The sequence below is a fragment of the Bufo gargarizans genome, chromosome 8 (genome assembly GCF_014858855.1).
Source record: "Bufo gargarizans isolate SCDJY-AF-19 chromosome 8, ASM1485885v1, whole genome shotgun sequence".
In the NCBI taxonomy this organism is placed as follows: domain Eukaryota; kingdom Metazoa; phylum Chordata; class Amphibia; order Anura; family Bufonidae; genus Bufo; species Bufo gargarizans.
In genome coordinates this window covers 143,532,312-143,556,958 of record NC_058087.1, presented here as the reverse complement: position 1 = coordinate 143,556,958, position 24,647 = coordinate 143,532,312, and the positions used below count along the sequence as shown (strand labels likewise).

Sequence of the window (24,647 nt, the reverse complement as noted above, 5' to 3'; positions counted from 1 at the left end):
CATCAGTAAAAATCGCATTGCATTCGCACTTGCTATGCGATTTTCATGCATCCCCATTAATTTCTATGGGGCCTGCGTTGCGTGAAAAATGCTAAATATATAACATGCTGCGATTTCCACACAACGCACGTCTGCACAGCACAGCCCCACTGAAGTGAATGGGTCCGGATTCAGTCCGAGTGCAATGCGTTCACCTCACGCATTGCAACCGCGCTGAATTATTGCCCGTGTGGAAAGGGCCTGACTGTGATGAAAAAAATTACGTGAAATCCTCTTCAAAAGGGGAAGTTTGGCTGTGGAACATGTAACTGCGCCGCGGTTTACAAACCTGCGAGTGGAAAAAAACGAAACATGGCGTATGAATTACCATGGGTTTAATCCACTGAAATCAAAGGAATGTGGAGGATCTGCTCCAAAATTCACCCATTCTGTGCCACAACTAAAAATGCATCCAATTTTTTTCCAGGTGTGAACAGGGTCACAAAGTCCCCACTGACATGCACAAGATGGACGACCTCATCTAATTCTGAACTTATGAGGTGTACAAATATTATACCTCTAAAAAAGAAAAATTATAAAAAAAATGAAAAAAATATACAGCGGTGCGTTGGCCGCGTGCAGTAATTCCTCCGCGCCGGCAGATGGCAACACGTCACCTTACCGGTTCTCTATAGAATCGTGACTATAGTAACAACTCTAAGCTACAGCCTTCAGCCCGGTGCAGAGCGCATGCGTGAAGGAATCCGGTCGGCCCGCAGCTGACACCTCTCGCCTGTGTCAGCAAAAAGCAGGCGGATCGTAGCAGGCCGGCAACGTAGTGAGCGGCCCGGGAGAGGGGAACCAACCGACGGGGGCATGGACGGCTGGGCGATGTGGACGGTGCTGGGCGCCTTTTGCTTGCAGTGCGGGCTCGGAGCGGATGACATGGTGGTGGGATGCGGGGGGTTCGTGAAGTCGGACGTGGACATCAACTATTCGCTGATCGAGGTGGGTGAGAGGCTGTGGGGGCAGAGCCGGGTGCTGTGGGGTACCCCCAGGTGTCGGGGCTGTCCCATGTGCCGCCGCCACTCATTCACTTCCTTCACCTTGGAGGTGCTGACCTCTGAACCCTGCTGTCAGGCTGCCCTGATCACAGAGGATCTAGTCATGGGGGTTATTGGCCGCTCTCATTACCAGGTGCCCTGTACTACAACCCCCACCGTGCAGTACAGCGATCTTTAGAGACCGCCATGTTCTATACAGACATCGGATGAGCGGGTCAGATGTGCAGTGGGGGCTCAAAATCTGCCAAAACACCCACCGCACAGGTCAGCACGCCTTATTCCTCCCCCCACATGCACGCTTGGCTAAGATTGCATGTATTCTGAATGGGAAGAGAGGAATAACCTATTGCCAGACAACCCTGGCGCCGCTGATCTCCGGTGAGAACTTAGGAGCGGTCAACAAACATCCACGTGTGAACGGGCCCCGAGGACACCTGCACATGATGCACTGTAAACTGCCGAGTAACACAGGACGGCAGTGAATGAGATCTGACAAGTCTTGGGGCACTTTGCACTATGTAAGGGCTCTTTCACACCTGCGTTCTTGTCTTCCGGCATAGAGTTCTGTCGTCGGGGCTCTATGCCGGAAGAATCCTGATCAGTTTTATCCTAATGCATTCTGAATGGAGTGAAATCCGTTCAGGATGCATCAGGATGTCTTCAGTTCCGGAACGGAACGTTTTTTGGCCGGAGAAAATACCGCAGCATGCTGCGCTTTTTGCTCCGGCCAAAAATCCTGAAGACTTGCTGCAAGGCCGGATCCGGAATGAATGCCCATTGAAAGGCATTGATCCGGATCCGGCCTTAAGCTAAACGTCGTTTCGGCGCATTGCCGGATCCGACGTTTAGCTTTTTTAGCGTGGTTACCATGGCTGCTGGGACGCTAAAGTCCTGGCAGCCATGGTAAAGTGTAGCGGGGAGAGGGGGAGCAGCATACTTACCATCCGTGCGGCTCCCGGGGCGCTCCAGAGTGACGTCAGGGCGCCCCACGCTCATGGATCACGTGATCGCATGGCACGTCATCCATGCGCATGGGGCGCTCTGACGTCATTCTGGAGCGCCCGGGAGCCGCACGGACGGTAAGTATACCGCTCCCCCGCTCCCCGCTCCTACTATGGCAACCAGGACTTTAATAGCGTCCTGGCTGCCATAGTAACACTGAAAGCATTTTGAAGACGGATCCGTCTTCAAATGCTTTCAGTACACTTGCGTTTTTCCGGATCCGGCGTGTAATTCCGGCAAGTGGAGTACACGCCGGATCCGGACAACGCAAGTGTGAAAGAGGCCTAAGAATATGAGATCACAGACTTAAAGGGCATCTGTCAGCAGATCTGCACCTCTGACACTGGCTGACCTGTTACATGTGCGCTTGGCAGCTGAAGGCATCTGTGTTGGTCCCATGTTTATATGTGCCTGTATTGCTGAGAAATGTGATGTTATAATATATGCAAATGAGTCTCTAGGAGCAACGGGGGCATTACCATTACACCTAGAGGCTCTGCTCTCTCTGCAACTGCTGTGAGCTCTGCACCTTGATTAACACGGCCAGGTATTATGATGTTTTTACTGCCTTGTCCTGTCAATCAAAGTGCAGAGGGTGCGGCAGTTGCAGAGAGAGCAGAGCCTCTAGGTGTAATGTAATGTAAAATATTTTTCTCAGCAATGCGGGCACATAGGAACATGGGACCAACACAGATGCCTTCAGCTGCCAAGTGCACGTGTAACAGGTCAGCCAGTGTCATAGATACAGAACTGCTGACAGATGCCCTTTTAATATTAGACACACTTCCTGTTCTGGTCCATAGACCTGTAAACTACGACGATCAAACAATTGTTTGATCCTCTGCCGGATCTCAAAACCGCGAAGGAAAACTCAGATGTAAAAGTAGCTGAAGTTTACGCCATCTTTAAGACTGGTGCATTTTCGATAGTAAATCTGCCCCACTGTATCCTTTTTCTGTCCAGACATGGGCCCGTCATGCGGATTTTGAAATTGTTAGCAAGTCGATTGTTCCTGCTGATCTTCATAGAAACATAGAATGAGTCGGCAGATAAGAACCAATTGGCCCATCTAGTCTGCCCAATATACTGAATACTATGAATAGCCCTTGGCCCTATCTTATATGAAGGATGGCCTTATGCCTATCCCATGCATGCTTAAACTCCTCCACTGTATTTGCAGCTACCACGTCTGCAGGAAGGCTATTCCATGCATCCACTACTCTCTCAGTAAAGTAATACTTCCTGATATTACTTTTAAACCTTTGCCCCTCTAATTTAAAACTATGTCCTCTTGTAGCAGTTTTTCTTCTTTTAAATATTCTTTCCTCTTTTACCTTGTTGATCCCCTTTATGTATTTAAAAGTTTCTATCATATCCCCTCTGTCTCGTCTTTCTTCCAAGCTATACATGTTAAGGTCCTTTAGTCTTTCCTGGTAAGTTTTATCCTGCAATCCATGTACCAGTTTAGTAGCTCTTCTCTGAACTCTCTCCAAAGTATCAATATCCTTCTGGAGATATGGTCTCCAGTACGGCGCACAATACTCCATATGAGGTCTCACTGGTGCTCTGTAGAGCGGCATAAGCACCTCCCTCTTTCTACTGGTAATGGCTCTCCCTATACACCCAAGCATTCTGCTAGCATTTCCTGCTGCTCTGTGACCTTGTCTGCCTACCTTTTAAAGGGGTTGTCCGGGAACAAAATGATTTTTTCAAATATAGTTTCCTCACTATTACTAGCAGAGTCAAGATTCCCCGATGTTTTTAGGTATTTTTTAACCTGCTGCATGGCTCCTATAGTCCCCCACAGATTGTTGACATGGATGTTTATTTTTGTGATGACTTCCTGCCGCACTACACTGTGGGTGCCAGCGCAGCGCGGCATCTCCTGGTTTCTACTGTCTTTTAACTAGTCCCTGCACCCGCCCCCCTCATACATATTCTCCTGCCGCACATCGTCCACTCCCCCCATCGATCTGCCCCCCTAATACATATTCTCCTGCCGCACATCGTCCACTCCCCCCATCGATCCGCCCCCTCATACATATTCTCCTGCCGCACATCGTCCACTCCCCCATCGATCCGCCCCCTCATACATATTCTCCTGCCGCACATCGTCCACTCCCCCATCGATCCGCCCCCTCATACATATTCTCCTGCCGCACATCGTCCACTCCCCCCATCGATCCACCCGCCTCATACATATTCTCCCGCACATATCGTCCACTCCCCCATCGATCCGCCCCCTCATACATATTCTCCTGCCGCACATCGATCCGCCCCCCCCATACATATTCTCCTGCCGCACATCGTCCACTCCCCCATCGATCCGCCCCCTCATACATATTCTCCTGCCGCACATCGTCCACTCCCCCATCGATCCCCCCCTCATACATATTCTCCTGCCGCACATCGTCCACTCCCCCATCGATCCGCCCCCCTCATACATATTCTCCTGCCGCACATCGATCCGCCCCCCCCCCATACATATTCTCCTGCCGCACATCGTCCACTCCCCCCATCGATCCGCCCCATATACATATTCTCCTGCCGCACATCGTCCACTCCCCCCATCGATCCGCCCCCCTCATACATATTCTCCTGCCGCACATCGTCCACTCCCCCATCGATCCCCCCCTCATACATATTCTCCTGCCGCACATCGTCCACTCCCCCCATCGATCCGCCCCCCTCATACATATCCCGCCTCCAGCAGCACATATTCCTCCCTCATATTTACACCCATAAACTCCTCCTTGCTCTGTCTTCATTCTGCCTCCATTCAGTAGAAAGATCCATGCCCGGTGACGTCACCGGACCGGAGGGGCGTGGCTTAACACAATGTCTGCAAACCTAGTTACCGCCCCTCTGTGCGCTCTGCATAATGAGTTAGACTGACGGTGACGTCACCGGGCTCCCTGCAAAGCCGGAAGAAGAGGCTTCGCTTGCCTGCAAGGGACCCCGTACGTCACTCATTTTACAACAATAGTCACTTCCGACCAATAATTTGCAGTATCAAAACGGGGCTTCAGAAATATGTGGTGCAGGTAGGACATGCATGTGTGACATATGTCACTCTGGTACTAATACAACAATGTCCCCAATCCCGGACAACCCCTTTAAGTCTTCTGAAATAATGATCCCTAAATCCCTTTCCTCAGATACTGAGGTTAGGACTGTATCACTGATTTTATATTATGCTCTTGGGTTTTTACGCCCCAGGTGCATTATCTTGCACTTATCAACATTAAATTTTAGTTGCCAGATTTTTGACCATTCCTCTAGTTTTCCTAAATCCTTTTCCATTTGGTGTATTCCTCCAGGAACATCAACCCTGTTACAAATCTTTGTGTCATCAGCAAAAAGACACACCTTACCATCGAGGCCTTCTGCAATTCCGCTGATAAAGATATTAAACAATATAGGTCCCAGAACAGATCCCTGAGGTACCCCACTGGTAACAAGACCATGGTCTGAATATACTCCATTGACTACAACCCTCTGTTGTCTGTCCCTCAGCCACTGCCTAATCCATTCAACAATATGGGAGTCCAAACCCAAAGACTGCACTTTATTGATAAGCCTTCTATGAGGGACAGTATCAAAAGCCTTACTGAAGTCTAGATAAGCGATGTCTACTGCACCTCCTCCATCTATTATTTTAGTCACCTGCGTTGTGTGTCCATCGAGTAGACATGTCCAGCTTCTGTTGGCTGTTAGGCCCCCTGCACACGAACGTGTGCTTCCCGTTGCTGTATTGTGGACCGCATTTGCGGATCCGCAATACACGGGTGCCGTTCCGTGTGCATTCCGCATCATGGAAGCGCGGAACGGAAACGTACGGAAGCACTACAGAGTGCTTCCGTGGGGTTTCGTCCCGTACTTCCGTTCCGCAAAAAGATAAGACATGTCCTATCTTTTTGCCGAACGGTTGGATCGCGGACCCATTAAAGTGAATGGGTCCGCGATCTGCTGCGGCTGCCCCACGGACTGTGTTCGTGCATTGTGGCCCGCATTTTGCAGTCCGTAGCACGACTATGGGGTGCACATGTTCGTGTGCAGGGGGCCTTATTGTCAAGTTAAAACGCCACCAGCTATCACCTCTGAGATGGCAGGTAACAGACGTGCGGCGCAGAGGGAAGCGGACTACCCTTCCACTAGACAGAGGGAGGAGTGGTGACCCCTAGCGCACCTGGCTGCCCTGACGTCCCTAGATGGGCTGCTAACCCATACGCCAATCACGTGCTTCGTCCCTGGCTTACCCTGAAATAAGCCCTAGGTAGTGAATAGGGCGGGGGGAGCACTAGTCCTCACTACTGACGCCTAGGGGAACAGGGAAAGGACACACACCACAAATAATCCCCAAAGGGAGAGAACAACAGGAGTCAACCAGAGATCCAACGGCCCTACAGAAACTCCAACTCCACCAGAGGTCAGCATGGAAGATCTGGAAGGAAGGGAAGCAGAAAGGGAGAATATATAGTGGCTGACAGAACAGCTGAAGGGAAAAGCTACAGATTCCTAAAACAAAAAGGATCGCAAACCTAAGCAGGAAAACCTGGACCGGAATCCATTCTCACCATTAGGTCATAGAGCGATCCCTTGAGAAACCGAGCGCGTAGCCACCCGCTGCGACCTTCGGACCCCAGGCACAACAGGGTCAGCGATAGGTCGTGACACCAGCCGTACAATGAATGACCACCTAATGCATTGATGTTCACCAGAGCGGAGTCTGGAGTTTCTACGGCTTCTTCTACCGGAGATTTTCTCTGTCCTGTGTCATCCACTGGTGCATGCCACCAGCCACGAGATCCAGGATATGCTCAAAACCTAGTGTATTGGTGCGATATTAATCCAGTGGACATCTGTGAGGGAGGATATGCGGTAGAAGGTCTGCAAGCAGAAATCGCACTGTCTTGTGCAGTCATAGGGCTCTTTCACACCTGCGTTCTTTTCTTCCGGCATAGAGTTCTGTCGTCGGGGCTCTATGCCCGAAGAATCCTGATCAGGATTATCCTAATGCATTCTGAATAGAGTGAAATCCGTTCAGGATGCATCAGGATGTCTTCAGTTCCGGACCGGAACGTTTTTTGGCCGGAGAAAATACCGCAGCATGCTGCGCTTTTTGCTCCGGCCAAAAATCCTGAAGACTTGCCGCAAGGCCGGATCCGGAATTAATGCCCATTGAAAGGCATTGATCCGGATCCGGCCTTAAGCTAAACGTCGTTTCGGCGCATTGCCGGATCCGACGTTTAGCTTTTTCTGAATGGTTACCATGGCTGCCGGGATGCTAAAGTCCTGGCAGCCATGGTAAAGTGCAGTGGGGACCGGGGAGCAGCATACTTACCGTCCGTGCGGCTCCCGGGGCGCTCCAGAGTGACGTCAGGGCGCCCCACGCGCATGGATGACGTGATCGCATGGCACGTCATCCATGCGCATGGGGCGCTCTGACGTCATTCTGGAGCGCCCCGGGAGCCGCACAGACTGTAAGTATACTGCTCCCCCGCTCCCCACTACTACTATGGCAACCAGGACTTTAATAGCGTCCTGGCTGCCATAGTAACACTGAAAGCATTTTGAAGACGGATCCGTCTTCAAATGCTTTCAGTACGCTTGCGTTTTTCCGGATCCTGCGTGTAATTCCGGCAAGTGGAGTACACGCTGGATCCGGACAATGCAAGTGTGAAAGAGGATAGACTGTATTGTATCGTGTGGACTAGGGTTGTCACGATACCAAAATTTTGATTCCTTTTTTTTTTTTTTTTAAGACGGCGCCATATACATATTACACACACAGCTCTACCACATGCCCATTACACAGATAGAACTATTGTGTGCACATTACACACAGATGACTGGTTACACTGACATAGCCCTGCTTTATACACACTTTCCATACATAAAGTACCTCTGCATTGTCCACCAGCACAGTCTTACAGGAAGCCTGTGTTCCCCTAACTCCTCCCACACATGGTTGATCACATGACTGTGACATCACCACAGGTCCTGTAACCACAGTGCAGTGTTTAGTACAGATGTCCGTGAGGGGCGGGGCTTCATGTGTGCTGGCCCTGGCAGCACTGCGCCACCAATGTTTTTAATTGAAGATAATTAAATGTTTAATACAGATACAGGAGGCGGGTGTCGGCAGCAGAATCACACAGCCGGCACTTGACCTCTATGTGGCACCTGAGGGGTTAACTGCCATTGATCACAGCTCCCTGTCATAGAGGTCGGGTGCCGGCTATGTGATTCTGCTGCCGGCACCCGCCTCCTGTATCTGTATTAATGGATTACTTATCTTCATTGGTGGCGCAGTGGCCACAGCCCCTCCCCTCCTCCTCTTATTGGTGGCAGTGGCACAGGAGGGAGGCACTGCTTCCTTCTCCTCTGTGCTGCTGAGGGAACATGGCGCGCGCTGAGAGCAGCACGCGCCATGTTCTCTGATACTGCGCAGCCTGGTAGCTATAAAAGGTAAATCCCGATATCAAATCGATACCGGTACAAAAGAATTGATTGGGTATCGATAATTCGATACTCGGTGCAACCCTAGTGTGGGCATGTCATGTGCCCAGAGGTCACAACGCAGTGCCGGATCTGTCACCAACCGACGCCAGCAGAGCCTGAGAGACCCCACTGACTTGTAATGGGGGCTGTTGATGCATGCTGCCCGATGCTCCCCATCAATCCATGATGGAGCCTACAATGAACGCAGACTTGGTCTTCGTGAACGCGTCAGTTTCCCTATTTAGGTCCACGACCCCAGACCTGCCAAATACCTTGTGTGTGCATTCCATACCTCCTCACTCCCATCATTGGAGAGGACTATTCTCATCTGCAGTGCAGAATAGGACGTGTTCTATAATTTGCATAGCGGGCGCAAAAAATACCGGATGTGTGCATGGCTCCATAGAAATGAATGGGTCGATGTGCCATTCACCCAAAAAAACGCACAAGGCTGAAAACTTTGGTCTAACTTCTCTTTAAATGGGTTTTCTGGGATTTTGATACTGATGACCTATCCTCAGGATAGGTCATCAGTATCTGATTGTGGCGGTCCGACACGTGGGACCCCCCCGCTGATCAGCTGTTTGAGAAGGCAGTAGTGCTCCTGTGAGCGCCGCAGACTTCTCGCAGCTCGCCGAGCACAGCGCCGTACATTGTATAGTGGCTGTGCTTGGTAAGATGTGAGAAGACCTGCGCTCACAGGAGCACCGGTGCCTTCTCAAACAGCAGGTTGTCGGGGGTCCCCCACCGATCAGATACTGATGACCTATCCTGAGGATCAAGTTTCAAACATGCCGAAAAATTTTTGGGAATTGATTCCTCCATGTTCACTCTGATTGTGCCTTCTTTTTCAGATAAAGTTATACACCAAGCAAGGCACGCTGAAATACCAGACCGACTGCGCTCCTAATAACGGATACTTCATGATTCCTCTGTATGATAAGGTGGGTAACCAGTCATACCTGCGCCATGCTGCTTGTGTGTAGGTGTCTCCACCCCTGATACGAGATCAGATGGGAGTTTGAAAGTAAAATGACACTTTCATTGTCGCCCACTTGCTAATTTTTATGGGGTGTTAGGGCCGCAGTTCTTTTGGCAATCATTGGTCTGAGAAGAGTGGGAGTGTTTGGTAAAACCCAGCGCAGTGCAGCTGTTGGTGCCATCACTGTGTACCCATTCCCACGGATTCCTTTTTTTTTATTTTTTATTTTTTTTGTTATAGACTTTAGGCCAGTTTCAGAAGACCTCTGTGTGGGAACGTGATTTTCCATCCTGGACTCTGCCCTTATAACAGGACCTCTGTCAGTACAAGCCATCACAGTGGGCAGGGACACACAGCATTAGAGGTTACAAGAGCAGAGTCCATAATGGGAAATCGCTCCCCCACACAGAGCGTGTTTCTCCCAGTGAACTCACTCTGAAACTAGCCTTATACTTAGAGAAACGCTGGGCTGTCCCTGTACCCCCATAAGTATTGCCTCACCCGGCTAGCACACGAAGAATACTAAAATGCGAGCGGTGCAGTTCGACTTAGCCAATTAGCAGTTACTTTGCACAGCGCCTGTCTTTGATGTGATTTCTGAAATGGACCTAATTTTGGTTTTAATGTGTAATGTCTCCTCACTAGCTGAAGAGGGGCTCATAGACTTCCTGCCTCCTTGTGGTAGAGATCATGGGGGTTTCGGTGCTGTCACCGGCACCGATCAGAACTTTTAGTGTATCACTGTCATGTGTCAGAAGCTTACCAAACAGTACGCCCAGTCTTCGCCAGACTCCCAAACAGTACGCCCAGTCTTCGCCAGACTCCCAAACAGTACGCCCAGTCTTCGCCAGACTCCCAAACAGTACGCCCAGTCTTCGCCAGACTCCCAAACAGTACGCCCAGTCTTCGCCAGACTCCCAAACAGTACGCCCAGTCTTCGCCAGACTCCCACGCCTGCGCACTCATTCCTTTGGTCGGCATCACATTAATTAATGCGCATGTGCTGATGGACCGCCTCTGCATGCGCAATAGTTACTGTGATGCCATACAAGGAATGGGCATCGCAGTGCGCATGCGCCGGCCAAAGGAATGACTGCGCAGGTGCGGGATCTCGGCGGAATAACAAGTTGGTAGATAGGCGGTCAGAAGGAAAGGATGGGCGGGCGGAGGGTAGGGAGGGGCGGGAGGACGCAATGAAAAGGCTGAGCTAGCAGAGCACCTACGAGGGTAACGCCGCCCCTGGGCACTTGCGAGCCCTCATTTGCATATGGTATAAAGATCGTTTTTGATGGTTTTATAAGTACAGGATTGATGCCAGAGGTAATGGTTTTTATTACCTGTAAGCATGCTAGGGAGCTATGGGAAGGGTTAAAGTGAAATGCTGATGACAGACTCCCTTTAAGACCATTATTTTGGCCAAAAACTACCGCTGGTTGGTAATAATTCTGACGACAACTTGACAAAGCCAAATCCCCTGTCTAAACCATTTTAAAAAGTCGGCGCCACCATTTTTATGTCGCGAATCGGCACTACCTTTGTCTAAATGGATGTGCCAAAAAGATGGCCTTTGCTGGCCGACCATGTAGGGAATGCTGGATAGGCTCATCGTTCTCTCTCCTGACCCCTCCGTACACATGCATGCTTGGCTCGACATATGCACAGCAATATCAAATGCCGTAATAAGTCATGTGGTGAAATTCTTACCCTCGCTCGTTTCCTTCATTGTGTAATCGCATGTTACACAACACCCCTGAAGTAAGAATATGTCTCATTTGAAGCCTTGTAGTTTGGACGGTGGTGGCGGCTCCTGCATGTGTATTTATTACGTGTGGTTTTTTTAATTTATTTTTTCCTCCCAATTATACCCCATTTCTGTTTTTGCTGGAGGAGCTGATAAATCACAAGAGATTAATCTCACATTGCGATGAGACAAATATATCCGGGGTAACCGGTTGTGCCGCCCTCATCTGCTTTCTCTGTCTTGTGTCTGTGCCAAAGAGGAACAGGGTGCCCGCTGCTGTAAACGTCTGCGTTTTGTCTGTCCTAATCGCCATTGTTCTGTCCTCCTTGCAGGGGGATTTTGTGCTGAAGATTGAGCCGCCCCTAGGGTGGAGTTTTGGTAAGTTGCTGTAATAACTATGTTCATGTCCCTGTGGCATTGCTTGTGTACATAGTTCCCATTCCCTGGTTTACCCTATTTGCATTCGTTAGATGTAATCAGTAAATCCCTGGCCACCGCCATTAAATGCAGCTACGTTGTTAAAGGAGCGCGGCGACACGTTCAGCGCTGCATCTCATTTCTATAATATATATAAAATATGTTCGGCTACAGTATATAGTGCATGAGAGAAAGTACCTGTTATTCTGCATCTAGTATTCCTGTATTTTATATTTCATTGGTGCATGTAAAAATGGAGCCATTTTATAACTGTAAAAATAGCAATTCCTTAAATATCACATGACTAATGTTAAAAATGAAAATAAAAATCAGACGTAATATAGTACATAATGATAATTTCTTTCTAACAAAGCTAGAACAGTTACGATTAAGGACGAGATGTCTGAAACGCGTTAACGAACACTGCATACTATGTGGATGTGTCTGCTGTTATATATATTGCAATAAAGGAGAAGTTTTAGGAGGATTTTCATTCTATTCTGAAGCTGTCCTTTTTTCATTTTTTGCAAAGCTAGAACCAGCTCTGTACCTCACATGGGTCCAGAGATCTCCCCATTCATTTCTCTGCTAGATTTATATCATGCTGGCAGCTCAAGGGGAGTGTCTTTCTCGTGCGTGGCATTGGGGGACACAGCACCATGGGTATATGCCCAGCTGCCACTAGGAGGCTGACACTAGAAACAAAAAAGTGTTGGCTCCACCCAGGTGGGCTATACCCCTCTGCTAGAGCCAGAACAACTCAGTCTAGTTCTAGTGTCCGTAGGAGGCAGACATGACCTGCTAGCAGGTCCTTTTTCTGCTAATTTTTTATTTTATTTTATTTTATTTTTATTTCTTTTAATTTTTTCCTCTACAGGTAGCAGGGGCGGCTCCATCGTGTTCCACCTTAGTTGCCCCCCTGCGGGCGCGTACTCGGGTACCTTGCAGCCACCCAGTCCCCAACGTGACCTGCTTCTGCAGTGGATTCCGGCAGACCCACGGTTTCCGTGTTGAGTCCGCCGAGGGGGTGGTCATGCTGCGCCTGAACTAATCGGAGGGTGAGTATGAGCTCAGCCCCCCCCCCATTCCCCCCTAGTATAGCTGGGCCTTCACTCTCCTACTCTCCTTCTCGGGGGGGGGTCCCCCTTCTGGAGCTTTTTTAATGGAGTCGGCTCCTTTAAGACGGCCGTTTCGGCCTTCGCCCTCTCCCTACCTCTGGTGACTGTGTCCCCTCCTCTGCCTGTCCTCGGCGCGGACTGTAGTTTTTCTCCTGCGCTGGCGGGCGGGGGTTGCCGGCGGCGGCGCTCTCCTCTCTCGTCCGACTGCGCCTTGACATACTAGAGGCCGCGGCTTTTGCTCGGCCTAGGCCGCGGTCACATGGGCGGGCGTCGTCTCCGCCTCCTGGGCTTCCCGGGCTTCCTCTCTTGCCCCTCCCCTTGTGGGCGTTCCTCCGGAGGTCCCTCTTCTTTCCGCCCAATCCAGCGCCAGCGCGGGCTGCTAAGGGGGGCGTTTCTTCTGCCCCGGCTTTCTCTGTGCCTGAGCTGAGCGGTCGCGTGCGTCGCCATATTCTTCTGCGCTCCGGATCCTCCAGCTGTCGGTTTTCTGGGACACAGCACCATTGGTCGTGGTAGGCAGCCTCTGGCTGACTTCTTCTTTTCAGGTTCCACCACCGCCATCATGTCTTCCTCTGGTCAGGCCCCCACTCCCCCCGCCGCCATTTCCACTCATTACGCCTGCTCTGTGTGTAATAGGAAGTTCCCATGCGGCCAGCCTACGTCCCTCTGTGTGCAGTGCCTCACCCCCGGGCCCGCCCAGTCCGCTCCTGCGGCCTCTACCTTGTCGGTTCTCCCGGAATGGGCTGCTACCCTGTCCCAGGCCATAGGTAGCCTTGCTAGCCTCTCCCAATCCCTGGCGCACTCTCTGGACAGTCTCCCTGCCCAGATTGCGGCCGCCTCTGGCAGGGCCTCTACCGCTGGTGATGCGCCTGGCGACAGTTCCCATCCTCGCTCCGGCTCTCGGTCCCGCAAACGACCACGTACGGTCTCGGCTGGGTCCCACTCCTCCTCAGTTTCCCCGGATCGCTCTCCGGCTAGGTCTGAGTCCGGTGAGATTTCTTCTTCAGCCGCTTCCGCCGCTCCTGGGGACTCCTCCGCTTCAGATTCTGAATCTGAGCGGTGTTCGGCGATGTCGGCAGCCGTGCAGGATCTCATCAGGGCCGTTCGGGACGCACTCCACGTACAGGACGTCCCCTCGTCCTCCTCCCTGGAGGCGGTGTCCTTCCGCCGCTCTAAGCGGTCCACGGTGGTTTTTCCCAATCACGAGGATCTGGACGCTCTCCTTGCCAAGGAGTGGCGTCACCCTGACCGGCGCCTTCATCTCACCAAGGCTTCTGATGTGCCTTATCCTTTCTCTGAGGATTCGGTCAATCTCTGGACGATTCCCCCCCTGGTGGATCCTCAGGTCGCTCGTCTGGCGAAGGCTACTACGCTTCCCCTGGCTGATGCGGCTTCCTTGTCGGATCCCGCTGATAAACGGGTCGACTCCTTGGCCAAGTCCGTTTTCATCGCAGCGGGCGCCGCCATCCGCCCTGCGTTTGCCGCCTCTTGGGTCGCCAAGGCATGCGCTGTTTGGGCAAAACAGCTTCTCCGTGCCTTACCTGCTGACTCTGACCAGGGGGACTTGGCAGTGCTTGCCTCCCAGATCTATCAGGCCTCCAAGTTTCTTTGTGACGCCTCTATGGAATCGGCTCGCCGCTCTGGGCGTGCGGCCGCCAACTCTGTGGCTATCCGCCGCACCATCTGGCTTCGTTCCTGGGCGGCGGACGCCGCCTCTAAGAAGGCTCTTATCTCTCTTCCCTTTCTCGGTGGAAAGCTTTTTGGGAAACGCTTAGAGGAGCTCATCTCCGAGGCCACTGGAGGTAAGAGTTCTCTTCTTCCTCAGAGTCAGCCTCGCCGCCGTCGTTTCCCCGGGTCGTCCTCCCGGACGCAGTCCTTTCGGTCCTTTCGGGCCCCTCCTGCCCGATCCGACAAGAAGCCTTCCAGGCCTTCCTTCAAGTCCAGGCCCTCTTGGCACGCCAAACCCAAGCCCGCTCGTCCCCAGTCCACTAAGCCTCCTTCAGCATGACTCGATCCCCGTCATGGTGGGAGGGCGCCTGCTCCTCTTTCGGGATGTTTGGCGGGCAAACGTAGAAGACGCCTGGGTCCTCGAGGTGGTCTCTTCTGGGTACAGAATCGAATTCACCGACCTTCCGCCCAGTCGTTTCTTCTTGACGTCCCCCCCCATGTCTCCCGCCCGGGCAGACAGGTTTTTTCAGGCCATTCATTCCCTGCGCGCTCTGGGGGTCATCGTTCCGGTTCCAGAGTCAGAACGTTTTCGGGGCTTCTACTCGAACCTATTCACCGTCCCCAAAAAGGACGGCTCACTCCGTCCTATCCTGGATCTGAAGGCGCTCAATCTCTTTGTCCGGGTCCGTCATTTCCGCATGGAGTCCCTCCGGTCCGTGATCGCCTCTCTGGAGTTGGGCGAGTTCCTGTCGTCTATCGACATTCAGGATGCCTATCTCCACGTTCCCATCGCCCTCTCCCATCAAAGGTTCCTTCGCTTCGCGGTGGGTTCGCTTCATTTCCAATTTGTAGCCCTTCCCTTCGGTCTGGCCTCCGCACCAAGGGTTTTCACCAAGGTGTTAGCTCCCCTCGTGGCTCTTCTTCGTGCCAGGGGGGTCGCCTTGGTGCCTTACCTGGACGACCTTCTGATTCGGGCCCCGTCTCCCGAGGACAATCTGTCCAGCCTGAGCATCACCCTCTCGGCTCTTGCTCAGTTCGGGTGGCTTGTCAACCACTCCAAGTCCTCCCTTGTCCCACGCCAGAGGATGCTCTTTCTGGGCATGCTTTTCGATACTCGCCTCGGGCGGGTGTTCCTTCCCCCAGAGAAGGTGTCTTCTCTTCAGGCGGGGGTGCATCTTCTCCGCAGGCCGTCCTCTCTGACCATCAGGACGTGTATGCGCGTCCTGGGGAGGATGGTGGCCTCATTCGAAGCCATTCCTTATTCCCAATTCCACTCTCGGGACCTTCAGATGTTCATCTTGTCCAGGTGGGACAAGTCCCCGGAGGGTCTCGAGCGCCTTGTTCGTCTCCCTCCTCAGATTCGCCTGGATCTCTCCTGGTGGTTGCTTCCTCGGACGGTGTCCCTGGGCCGGTCCTTCCTCCCCCCCAGTTGGCGCGTGATCACGACCGATGCCAGCCTCGCGGGATGGGGAGCGGTGTTCGAGTCCCTCACGGTTCAGGGTCTGTGGTCTGTTCAGGAATCCTCCCTGCAGATCAACGTTCTCGAACTCAGGGCAATTTTCTTAGCACTGTCGCACTGGACTTTTCGTCTGCGCGGCCTCCCGATCCGGATTCAAACGGACAACTCCACCGCCGTGGCTTATCTGAATCATCAGGGGGGCACCAGGAGCGTGATGGCCCTGCGAGAGGCCTCTCAGATCCTGCGATGGGCGGAGGACCACGTCCCCGTTCTCTCCGCCGTCCACATTCCCGGGGTCGACAATTGGGCGGCAGATTTTCTCAGTCGTCAGCTCGTCGACCCGGGCGAATGGTCTCTCCACCCGGAGGTGTTTCATCAACTGTGTCTCCGGTGGGGAGTTCCGGACGTGGATCTCTTCGCGTCTCGCCTGAATCACAGACTTCCGCGCTATGTTGCGCGGTCCAGGGATCCGCAAGCTCTTGCGGTCGATGCCCTGGTTCTGCCTTGGTCTCAGTTCGACCTTCTGTATCTCTTTCCGCCCATCCCTCTTCTGCCTCGAGTGCTCAAGCGTCTCAAGGCGGCCCGGGTGCCGGCGATTCTGGTGGCTCCAGATTGGCCCCGCAGGGCGTGGTACGCAGATCTCGTGTTCCTGCTCGCCGACGTTCCATGGCGTCTTCCCCTGCGTCGCGATCTCCTTTCGCAGGGCCCTCTGTTCCACCCGAATTTACCGCAGCTTCGTTTGACGGCGTGGCTGTTGAGACCGCGATCCTGAAGGCCCGTGGTCTCTCGGACTCTGTCGTTCAGACGATGCTTCGCGCTCGGAAGCCCCAGTCGGCCCGTATTTACTATCGGACCTGGAGGGCGTATTTTGCTTGGTGCGAGTCCGCACGTTCTCGTCCCCTCCTTTTTTCGGTCCCTAATATTCTGGCCTTTCTTCAGGCTGGTTTTGATAAAGGGCTTCGCCTGGCTTCTCTCAGGGGGCAGATTTCTGCCCTTTCGGTCCTTTTTCAACGTTCTGTGGCCGCGCGGGCTCAGGTTAAGACTTTTCTGCAGGGTGTCGCTCGCCGAGCCCCTCCTTTTCGCCCTCCGGTGGAGCCGTGGGACCTGAATCTTGTCCTCGATGCTCTTCAGTCCTCTCCTTTTGAGCCCTTGGCAGACATCTCTCTGCCGTTTGTGTCATTTAAGGTTGCCTTCCTTGTGGCGATCACCTCTATCCGTCGGGTTTCCGAACTGGCGGCGCTTTCCTGCCGGTCGCCTTTTCTGGTGTTCCATCAGGACAAGGTCGTTTTGCGTCCCGTTCCTTCCTTTCTCCCTAAGGTTGTCACCCCGTTTCACATCAATGAGGAGATTATCCTTCCTTCCTTCTGCCCTAATCCTTCTCACCCTCGGGAGAAGTCTCTCCATTGCCTGGATGTTGTTCGGGCCCTCCGCTGGTACCTTCGCCTCACGGAACCCTTCCGTCGTTCGGATTCTCTTTTCCTGGTTCCGGCGGGTCCTCGTAAAGGTCTGCCTGCCTCCAAGGCCACCATCTCTCGCTGGGTTCGGTCGGCTGTCAAGGAGGCCTACGCCGCGAAGGGTCGCGCTCCCCCTTCCAGGTTGACCGCTCATTCGACTAGGGCAGTCGGAGCTTCCTGGGCGGTGCGTCATCAGGCTTCGGCTGCCCAGCTTTGCCGGGCCGCCACCTGGGCGTCAGTTCACACTTTTTCTAAATTCTACCACATTCATTCCCTGGCTTCTGCTGATGCCAGCCTGGGGCGTAAGGTTCTGCAGGCAGCGGTGCTTTAGGTTGCCGTCTGGCGATCTTCTTCCCTCCCTCAGGGACTGCTTTGGGACGTCCCATGGTGCTGTGTCCCCCAATGCCACGCACGAGAAAAATGGATTTTTTGTACTCACCGTAAAATCCTTTTCTCGTAGTAGGCATTGGGGGACACAGATCCCTCCCTTTCCTTGGAGCATTTGTTCTTGTTCGTGGTTCCGGCGTTTGCTTGTGGTTGTCGGGTTCCCCAGTTCAAGACTTGTTGGCACTCCGTTTCTTTTTGGTTCAGGTGTGGCGTTCCTACTGCTTTGGGTACTGACTGAGTTGTTCTGGCTCTAGCAGAGGGGTATAGCCCACCTGGGTGGAGCCAACACTTTTTTGTTTCTAGTGTCAGCCTCCTAGTGGCAGCTGGGCATATACCCATGGTGCTGTGTCCCCCAATGCCTACTACGAGAAAAGGATTTTACGGTGAGTACAAAAAATCCATTTTTTCTGCTGCAGCTCAGGGGGCGTGTCCATGCTCTCCCTATCACAGCTCAGGGGGCATTTAAAGGATGAAACTGAGCATGTGCGGCCATCTCAGTGAGCAGGACAAAGAAATAAGGGGGGGAAAAAAACTGCAGGTGGCGCTGTACAGATACAGTGTATTAAAGAGGACCTTTCACCGATCCTGACATTGTGAACTATGTATACAGACATGGAGAGCGGCGCCCGGGGATCTCACTGCACTTACTGTTATCCCTGGGCGCCGCTCTGTTCTCCCGCTATGCCCTCAGGTATCTTCGGTCACTAAGTTATGGTAGGCGGAGTCTGCCCTTGTTCTGTTATTGATCAATAACATTGTGTGTATAGAGAGCTGTCAGTCACTGATAACTCCTCCTCCTTGTACCGATAGCTGTTCACAGGAGGTAGAAAAACGATAAAGATATAACTATAAATTACAGGTTTTACTAAACCTTTTCCTATAAAACTATGTATCAATCTGCTCAGCTCCTCCTGCTCTATAACATGCTGTCTGCGGATTGATTGCACTTTTTGATGACCGGTCCTCTTTAAGCCCAGTGGTAGAAGTAGTTTTTTTTATGTTTTGTTTCTTATATGCAGAGCCAACCAGCGTCCCTCTTCACGTGGATGGAGTGAACGACATCTGTACAAAAGGGGAAGATGTCAATTTTGTATTTACTGGGTTTTCAGTCAGTGGGAAGGTATGGAAAATACTGCTCGTTTTAATGGTGAAGGCTGATGTGATGTGGGGTCACTGCTGGTATCGCCTGATTTTCTTCTGTAAATGCTTAGATTTTTGTACATTTTCTCATTATTTTTTATTTTTTTTAAGATTGCCCATTTAAATCTGAATAAATTATTTCCAGGTGCTTAGCCGGAACCAGAATTTGGGTCCAGGTGGAGTTCATGTCACCATGCGAAGAGCAGGGAGTGGAGGCAGCTTTCAGACAACGGTTACTCAACCTGGCGGGAAGTAAGTTGTCCATAAAATAAAGTAAATGTGAATATAAGTGAATAAGGTCGCATTGCAAGTTGTCACAACCACAACCCGACAGTCACAAGAAATCCAAACCTGCTGGATTTCTTGCAGCTGTCGGTTCGCATCAGTTTGCAAGTTGAAACCCGACCCTGTTCACATCTGTTATGTTGCCGTGTACAGAAACGTCGTGACGCTGCGTTCTGTGTGATGTCGCCACCCGGCTTGAAAGGGTGATCCCGTTCTGAAACCTCTTTTTCAAATACTCCATTATGGATTACTGAGTTTAGGAGTATGGGGGTTGTGTTATCTCAGACATTGGCATATTGCTAAGTTTGGTGTTACCATAGGTGGGACATGCTCCTATCTCCAGAACAGGACCCCTGAAGTGAGCGGAGAGCAGCCATGCATGAGCTACTCCCCTCCATTTCTATGGGAGGTCTGAAAAAAGCCGAACAAGCGCGCTCGTCTGTTTCCGGCTGTCCCATAAGTGAATGGAGGGTGGCTGTGCTTGTGCAGTCCATTCTTCACTTTCGGAGGCCTGTTCTAAAGATGGGTGCTGGTCTCAGAGGTGGGACCTGCATCCTGTCTGACCTTGATGGCATATCCTAGCAATATGCCATTAAAGTCCCATATGACAAAACCCCTTTAAGTGCTCATGCACATGAACGTATTTTCTTTCCGTGTCTGTGCCTTTTTTTTTTTTTTTTTTTTTTTGCGGACCTTATGCGAAACCATTCATTTCAATGGGTCCGCAAAAAAAGGGAAGTTACTCTGTGTGCATTCTGTTTCAGTATGTCCGTATTTCCGTTCCGCAAAAAAATAGGACGTGTCCTATTATTGTCTGCATTACGGACAAGGATAGTACTGTTCTATTAGGGGCCAGTACTCCCATAGAAGTGGGTTGAGAGAGCTACGCATGCACAGTGATTCCAGGTTGGGAATTCGGGAAACTCCTGTCCTGGAGTTAGATGTGGGGCTGCCACTTTGATAGAGCGTAAAGTTCCCACGTTTATTACACTCTCAATGAAATGAACACTTACTGTTGTGTTCCCCCAGGGGTCTCCACAAAAGGGTTACTTCGCCTGACAAAAACATTGGTGGATCAGTAGGCTGATTTGCCATTAAGAATGCGAATAGAAAGTGGAGCAGCCAATCGGACTCCAGCTCTTATTTTTTTTTCAATGCCTTTTTGAAAATGAACGACTCATTAAGGGTACGTTCACACTTGCGGCAGGACGGATCCGACAGGCTGTTCACCATGTTGGATCCGTCCTGCGGCTATTTTGCCGTGCCGCCGGACCGCCGCTCCGTCCCCATTGACTATAATGGGGACGGGGGGGAGAGCTCCAGCGGTGCACGGCGAAAGCCGCTGGAATGAAAAGTCCTGCATATCCGAATTTTTAGTCCGGCGGCTTTCGCCGTGCTGCGCCGGAGCTCCGCCCCCGTCCCCATTATAGTCAATGGGGACGGAGCGGCGGTCCGGCAGCACGGAAAAATAGCCACAGGACGGATCCGACATGGTGAACAGCCTGTCGGATCCGTCCTGCCGCAAGTGTGAAAGTACCCTTAGGTTGGTTGTAATGGGAATCTACTCCACTTGCACTGGAGTTGCTGGGTATTCACATAGGATCGCTGTAGACTCAGCAGGATCTGTAGGAGAAATATTCAATATGCCGGCCGCGGGAACATAACTGCGTGACAAGAAAACGTAGTAGCTTTATTACGCACACGTGATGCACACCCTGAACGGTCGTCATTCAAATCATGTTAGCCTATTTCCTTCTTACAGACTTATATTTGTTCTTTTTTTTTTTTTTAAGGTTTTCCTTCAATAAAGTGCTTCCAGGAGATTATGAGATCATTGCATCCCACCCCACTTGGACCTTAAAAGAGGTATGTCCATGCATTACATGTATGTCAGCATGTAGCAGCCCCTGCGGGGGAAATGTATGGCTGCCCATGGCTTCTCTGCAAATAACAACTGGTCATCGGTGGGCAGGGAAGCCGAACTTCGACTCTGCCTTAAGATGGCCATACATGATCATACTTGGCTGGGCTGAGCACAATGGGGTCTTTCATACGATCAGCTCAGCCGAGCATGCATGTATAGTGAATGAGGAGAGGATAGAGAGCCTGTGGCAGCGAATTATCTTCCTGTGAACAGAAGGTTTGGGAATTGAAATCCAACATGCCCGATCCTTTTCTCCTCCCGACATCATGTCGTGATTCCCCATACATATTAGAGGGTCGGCCAAACCTGTTGAAATCAGTGGGTTATATATCTATTGTGTATGGCCAGCTGTAATCTTATTTGAAATGATGTCCTATCTTGAGGATAGGCCATCACTTGTACTGTCCTGGACAACCCCTTTAATTGTAGCTGATTTCTTTATTTCAGGCAGCAGCAATGGTACAAGTGAAAAATTCCAATGCCCAAATAGCAAGCCCGCTTGTTGTCGCTGGCTATGATGTGTCTGGTGCCGTTCGTAGCGATGGCGAACCAATGAAAGGCGTCATGTTTCTGCTGTTCTCATCATCTATCAGCCGAGAGGTAAAGTCACCTTGATGGTTCTTGACCATTTATTTGCGTCATCTCTCATTTGTGGGTTAAAGGGCTATTCCAGTTATAACATGTTATAACTATCACATCGGTGGTGGTCCTGAAATGGATGAGGCTATGGTTGAAAAATGCGCTCCATTCATTTCTATGGGAGCGCCTGATATAGCGGTAGGACCCCCACCAATCTGATAGTTATCCCTTATCCTGTGGATAGAGGATAGATAACGTGTTATAACCTGAATACCCCTTTAAGGAGCATCTGTCACCAAACTATACTGTAATCTATGTGATATTACTGTCCTGAATTCTATCTATCCTAAAAAATGTCAGTCACCCCTTATCCCACCCAAAACCTGGGTCTTGGAAGCTGGTTTGTCAGTGCCTTGGAGCGCACAAGCACCATTTAAAGAGGACCGGTCACCCCCTCCAGACAGGTCTGTTTGGTGATAATTGTGTTCCCCATAAAGCAGTTCTGGGGCATCTTCTCTTAGAACTCTGTGTTGTGCTGTTCCTCTGTTATTCCTATTTCTAAATTAATGAATAAATGAGAAACTGGATGTTACTAGTGGTGGTCCTGTCTCTACACGGTCTGATGCCCAATGAGGGCTAACTCTGTTGGAGACCACCCCTTTGGCAAGAAGAACGGTACCAACCATTTGTCCATTTATTCATAAATTTCCTGGAGGAATAACAGAGCAACATCACTAGAAAAGACGCTCTGGAATTATTTTATGGGAAGTAAAGCTGAAGTGTCAGAAGAGCTGACTGGTCCGCTTTCTAGGGCTCGTCCTGTCACCAGTCTTCTTAAAGTGACAGGTCCGCCTCTTCTACTCCTACTTTGTTGACAAGCTGTACTTCTCGCTGCAGGATATTTTAGGCTGCAATCTGTCACCCGTTGAGGGCTTTCAAGGAAAAGATGAGTCTGTTTCATACCTGTGTCACGCCACCTCTAAAGACGATGGATCCTTTACTTTCTTGTCACTGCCAAGCGGGGATTACAGCGTGGTAAGTGAGGAAAGTGGCTCTTCCTATCTGATGAAACATCTGCTGTCACATACAGACTAGACGGTTAATCTCCTCTTAGTGGAGGAATCTGTGGGGGGCCATTAGCTAACTCCATCAACAAAGGCTCTCGCTCATTACGTTAATCTGTTCTCTTTCTGCTAATGCCCAGCTCTGCCAGCCATACACCTCATATAAGAAACAGTCGCACACGGGATCGCTCGTCTAGTCGTTCACCACAACATGCCAGACTGAACTGACTATACATTCATACGTACGGGAATCTCCTTTTGAGCTGACAAATTAAAAAGAGAAGGGTACCAAATAACAAATGTTCAGTTGCGCCAGGTTATAGGATTAATCGGACCACGTGTTCACTGTTAGGCATCCGGAACTAAAATTTCTGCGAGTCTGATTTGGATCTGTCACAGCCTGCAAAAAAAAAGTCTGACTGCCAGCACTCGCCACTAGGGGAGCGCTGTTCAGCCTAAAGGGCTTCTCCTGTAATGATGCCATTATACCATGTGCTAACAGCCTGCCCAACTAAGCCAAGGATAAATACTTGCCTGCTCTTGTCCTCCACGCACCTCTGGTGTCTCCATCTTCTGATCCCTGCAGTGTTTTCTTCCTGTGCTGCAAGGGCATGGTGACCAGCTCTGCTGCAGCCAATAACTGGCTTCAGCAGTGAGGGCCTGCTTGTGGCCACATCACCGCTGAAGCCAGTCATTGGCTGCAGCAGAGCCTGTGACCCTGCCCATGAGGTGCCAGAAGGAAACAGTGCAAGGACTGGAAGATGGAGGCAATACAGAGGACCGAAGCGGCAGGGATCAGGTATGTATGAATCGTTAGCTTAGTCAGGCAGGCTGCTGGCACTTGGTAAAATTGCGTTATTACCGGAGGACCTCTTAAAAGGAGTCGGCCACTACCGTTCACTAGAACAGTGTTTTCCAACCAGTGTGCCTCCAGCTGTTGCAAAACTACAACTCCCAGCATGCCCGCACAACCAAAGGCTGTCCGGGCATGCTGGGAGTTGTAGTTTTGCAACAGCTGGAGGCACACTGGTTGGGAAACACTGCACTAGAACAGGGGTCCCTAGCCCCAGTTCTAGAGGCGTTTGAATGGAGCTTTGGTCCTTGGCCTCTCTCCTTCTGTACCAGTTTGTAACTCGTCTTGTTCATGCTTAGTGCAATTGTCTGTATTATGTATGTTCAGCGCTATGGAATGAATGGTGCTTTAATAATAAATAATAATTACTATCTGTTCATTGTCTGTGGGACTGACTGAGATTGTTGTGGCAGTCCCATAAATGTGAACTGAGCGAGGGATACACATCTTTCCATTCACACATGGGACTGTAGGGCCCCCAGTCTCGTGATTGTTGGGGATCCAAGCGGCCGATCCACCAGCTGTTAATAGGTGTAAATATGAACGTTTCATAGACAATGCTAAACGACCACTGCTTACATGTTGGGGTTTTTATTAGCCACACATCCGAGAACTGTCCGGCTTCTACAATTAAGGCTACTTTCACATTAGCTTTTTTTTTTTTTTTTGTGGATCCGTCATGGATCTGCAAAAAAACGCTTCCGTTGCAATACTACAACCGCATGCATCCGTCATAAATGGCTCAGGTTGTATTATGTCTTCTATAGCCATGATGGATCCGTCATGAACTCCATTGAAAGTGAATAGGGAACGGATCCGTTTTCTATTGTGTCAGAGAAAACGGATCCATCCTCATTGACTTGCATTGTGTGCCAGGATGGATCCCTCTCGCTCCGCATCCCAGGACGGACAGAAAACCTCTTAAGGCGTCGTTTTGGTGTCCGCCTCCAGAGCGGAATGGAGACGCAACGGAGGCAAACTGATGCATTCTGAGCGGATCCTTTTCCATTCAGATCGCGTTAGGGCGAAA

General features: G+C 51.0%; 1 protein-coding gene across 1 annotated transcript in view; it reads left to right on the top strand.

Moving 5' to 3' along the window:
- The first annotated feature begins 726 nt into the window (after window positions 1-726).
- The window catches only part of LOC122944485 (nodal modulator 3-like), a 69,716-nt gene continuing 45,795 nt past the window's right edge, over window positions 727-24,647 (top strand). The window contains exons 1-8 of the mRNA XM_044302807.1: window positions 727-987; window positions 9,404-9,493; window positions 11,605-11,650; window positions 18,792-18,892; window positions 19,058-19,164; window positions 20,991-21,063; window positions 21,569-21,721; window positions 22,598-22,735. Of these exons, the coding sequence (XP_044158742.1) occupies window positions 856-987; window positions 9,404-9,493; window positions 11,605-11,650; window positions 18,792-18,892; window positions 19,058-19,164; window positions 20,991-21,063; window positions 21,569-21,721; window positions 22,598-22,735 (840 nt within the window). The 5' untranslated portion in view covers window positions 727-855. The remainder of the gene's footprint in view (window positions 988-9,403; window positions 9,494-11,604; window positions 11,651-18,791; window positions 18,893-19,057; window positions 19,165-20,990; window positions 21,064-21,568; window positions 21,722-22,597; window positions 22,736-24,647) is intronic.